The sequence below is a fragment of the Cariama cristata genome, unplaced genomic scaffold (assembly GCF_000690535.1).
Source record: "Cariama cristata isolate BGI_N322 unplaced genomic scaffold, ASM69053v1 scaffold995, whole genome shotgun sequence".
Taxonomy (NCBI): Eukaryota; Metazoa; Chordata; class Aves; order Cariamiformes; family Cariamidae; genus Cariama; species Cariama cristata.
The window spans coordinates 1-3,381 of record NW_009615562.1 but is presented as its reverse complement, the minus strand read 5'-3'; the positions used below and the strand labels follow the sequence as shown (position 1 = coordinate 3,381).

General features: G+C 40.6%; 1 protein-coding gene across 2 annotated transcripts in view; it reads right to left on the bottom strand.

Annotated features, from left to right (window-relative positions):
• Positions 1-3,166, bottom strand: part of ANGPT2 (angiopoietin 2) — a 42,300-nt gene extending 39,134 nt beyond the window's left edge. For both annotated transcript variants that reach the window (XM_009699823.1, XM_009699824.1), the window contains exon 1: positions 2,882-3,166. In XM_009699823.1, coding sequence (XP_009698125.1) covers positions 2,882-3,166 — 285 coding nt within the window. The remainder of the gene's footprint in view (positions 1-2,881) is intronic.
• Between the last annotated feature and the right edge of the window lie 215 nt (positions 3,167-3,381).

Sequence of the window (3,381 nt, the reverse complement as noted above, 5' to 3'; positions counted from 1 at the left end):
TAGGGAAAGTCAAAGAAGAAAGTTCATTTCAGGTACAGGGTTTGGGCCTTTGCTCTACAGCATCACTTACTGCTAAACATGGGATTAGGTGGAATAGCGGTTTGTTCTAGTATGTCATCTGAACGCTTAAACATAATCTGCTTTTGAAAAGACATTTTATGTATGGTACGTACAGTAGCGGCATATGGCATTAATACAGTTCAGACCAAAAAAAAAAAAAAAAAGGGTGTTTTCATGAAGCAGCAATTTGTACCAATTGTAGAACAAAGTCTTCTGCTCTTTATGCAGGAGCAGATCAGAAAAGAACCTGGACCTGTGTCATTCATTTTCTTCCCATTGTGTTTGTCCGTTACCCAGACGAAGGGCGCGCTTCCCATGCCGTTCCATTCATACAGCTCAGCGTTCATTCAGAAACAGAACGTTTCCTTTAGTTGATGGATTAAAGGCAGGAGCCAGGGGGGGGAGGAGTGTAAAAATGTTTTGGGATGTGCAATACTTCAGGAACAACGTTTAAAGGGTGACTCACGCTAAAAGTTTGGAAGGTGGGGTTTTTTACACAACTTCAAAATAAAACAGGTGCTGCCTCTGAAATGAGCAAAAATAACTTCGTAAAAAAGCAAGAGCTAAAGCAGTTTTTTGTGCAGTTGCTGAGAAGTTAATGTCAGGTTATTTTTAAAATCAATCTTATATTACACTTTCCTTACAGTATAAAAACTAAGTAAACAAAATGGGGTTTTTGCCCTGCCTTGACTCATCTAGCATTATATTTCAGTAAGTTGAAATATGAACTTAGGAATGTGTATTAGTGACTTTAAATAAACAGCGAGTAAACTCTGCAAGCAACTTTAAAGCTTATTGTTTGCTTTTCATCTTCACTTGCAGACCAGGTGTCTCTAGCAAAGCAAATCTGAGGAAAAGCTACTTTTGTCGGAGTCTCTTTGTGAACAAAAGAGATGACATAAAGAGCAGGTGTTAAAATAGTGAAAAAGGCAACCGGCAGTTATTTGACAGGATGTTTAGCTGTGGAACAGCTAGAAAAAAATCTGGCTGTTCTAAAGCATCTTATTTGGAAATCTTTGCCTAAATAAAAGAAACATTTCTCTGTCTTGTAAAACAGAACCTGCCTTTTGATCCCCCAAAGAATGGGCTAGATGTACTTATCCTATTCCTCCTGTAACTGATTTCCAAGGGAGTGACAGGAAAAAGCATAGTTTTGACTCAATAAGGATGCTGGAATTTGCTTACTGGTTTCTGTTTACCTGATGCCACTTACCATACTGTGCCCACCTAAGTGGCATTTAGCACCGGAGCCCTGTGTGTGATTTTACTATTCATGTTAGGAAATTGCTTTGCAGCTGGGTAGATTAGACTGTTGTATTTTGTGTGTTTGTCATCCTGCATTGCGCATCTGTTAATGTTGGTCTTAACATGGCAATAGTGAGCGTTGTAAATTAGTAAGTAGAAGGTAAGTAAGTACGTGGAGGGAAGTATGTTTGCCTCCGAGATTACAAAAACAAAAGGTACTGCACTGACATTATTTAGGGCTCTAAATTAAGCATCCTAAACCCATAAAGACAGATATAGAGGCTCACGCTGCAGCCTTCCAAGTGTGTGCATTTCGGATTTAAGCTTCAACATTCATTTTCAGGTAGATGAAAACACGATGCTTTCTGCTTTGAAGTGTGACTTCTGTTTCTTACACACACCACTTTGCCAGTGGGTTTCCTTGGGTACCTCGTGCTAGTTCTGAAACTTTGTAAATCATGAGAGAAGTGAAACCTAATGCAAAATTATTTTATAGTCATGTACGAAGTGGCTATTGGTGGTAGAGAATTGTCAATTCTTTCTTTCTTTATGAAAAAAACCCTTATGACATCACTGGAAACACTTCTGTGGAGATCCTATGTCAACTGCTCAGTTAAGTCCCCAAAATGTTCATTGCTTAGAAGATGGACATCTTGGTATGAAACATAAACACTCATAAACTGACTATGTGATTAAACTATACTATCACACTTTTTCAGGTACCAGTGAAATCAAGATTTATTAAATCAAAATCTATCGAACTGTATAGCATTTAGAATCAAATGAGTTTCTATAAAAATGTGGAAGAGCGATCAGGTTTATTCTCCAGTAATATTAAGAATATATGCAATACAAATTTTTTTTCTGTTTCAGGTATGATTTTACCAATGTTGTCACTGTGGCAATAAACATTAGTTGTAAGGGAGCTGCACTAAAGGAAGCTAAGTGACATCTTCAACACCTTTTCCAGAATATTTTTCCCTTGAATATTATGTATTTGAGTGGAAATGTTACAGGATGCAAAGGATATCCGCTAATGAACTTTCTTGAAATTCTGTCACTTCACTAGGCTAATTTCACTGCAAGTCAGACTTGTAGTCTTTGCTTAAAATTACAGTTCTTTATCAGTGTGGCTTACTAAGTTAATTTCTGCGTGCGAGTTTTGAAATCATGTTTTAAGTCACATTTTTCAAACATGCCTCGGATAAAGGTACATTCTGTATTCTGCAAATAGAGACAAAATAGCCCTTGTCAGTTAATTATAAATGAGTAACTGGTTCTTTTATGTCGGAAATTTCAGACGTGCGTATGTAATTACTATTTGTGCAAGCAACTCCAATGTAATGACAAACTTTAAAGCACAGGCTCTGCAGAGCAGTGCGGTTCTCTGTTCCTTTCTAGTCAGTCCAATCGTGTTCTCAAGACTTTGAAAACCACTTTTGGACTGAAAGTTAATTCAGAAGTTTGGTTTAGGTAACGCGTTTTGTGACATTAGAAACCGCGAGAAGAAACCAAACCGCAATGAAATAGGTAACAGGGTGTCGAGATTTGGAGAACAGAAATGCCGTTAGCCTACCTTCATTAGCCACTGAGTGTTGTTTTCCATGATGTTTTCGAGTAGTTGCAATCTTTGGACCGAATCGTCGTAATCTAAAGGTGCATCCCTTTGCACCGCGTTGGAGACGTAGGAGGTGGCGGGCCGGCAGTTGTCCGTCTCGGGCAGGAGGAAGGTGTAGCTGCACGACCCGTGCTGGACCTGGTACTGCTTCTTCCCCATCGTCTCCATGCTCTTACTAAAGGAGTTGTATCCTGAAGCTAAGAAAATACCGCAGCCCCAGAAGAAGTAAACAGTCAGCTGCATTTTAATTCCGGCGGTAAGCCAGTCAAACCTCGAGCGCCTTGGTGAGCTAAGCCAGAGCTCGGACCTAGTTAACCTGCGCCCAAGGGGAGCGCTCCGGTGCCATGTGCCGCCCGGAGGAGGCTGGGCTTTCTGACCCTCCCTGCTGGAGGCTGGGCACGGGCCCTCTGCCCCCGCCGCCCTGCCCCGAGCTGTCAGACGGCACAAAGCACAGGCAC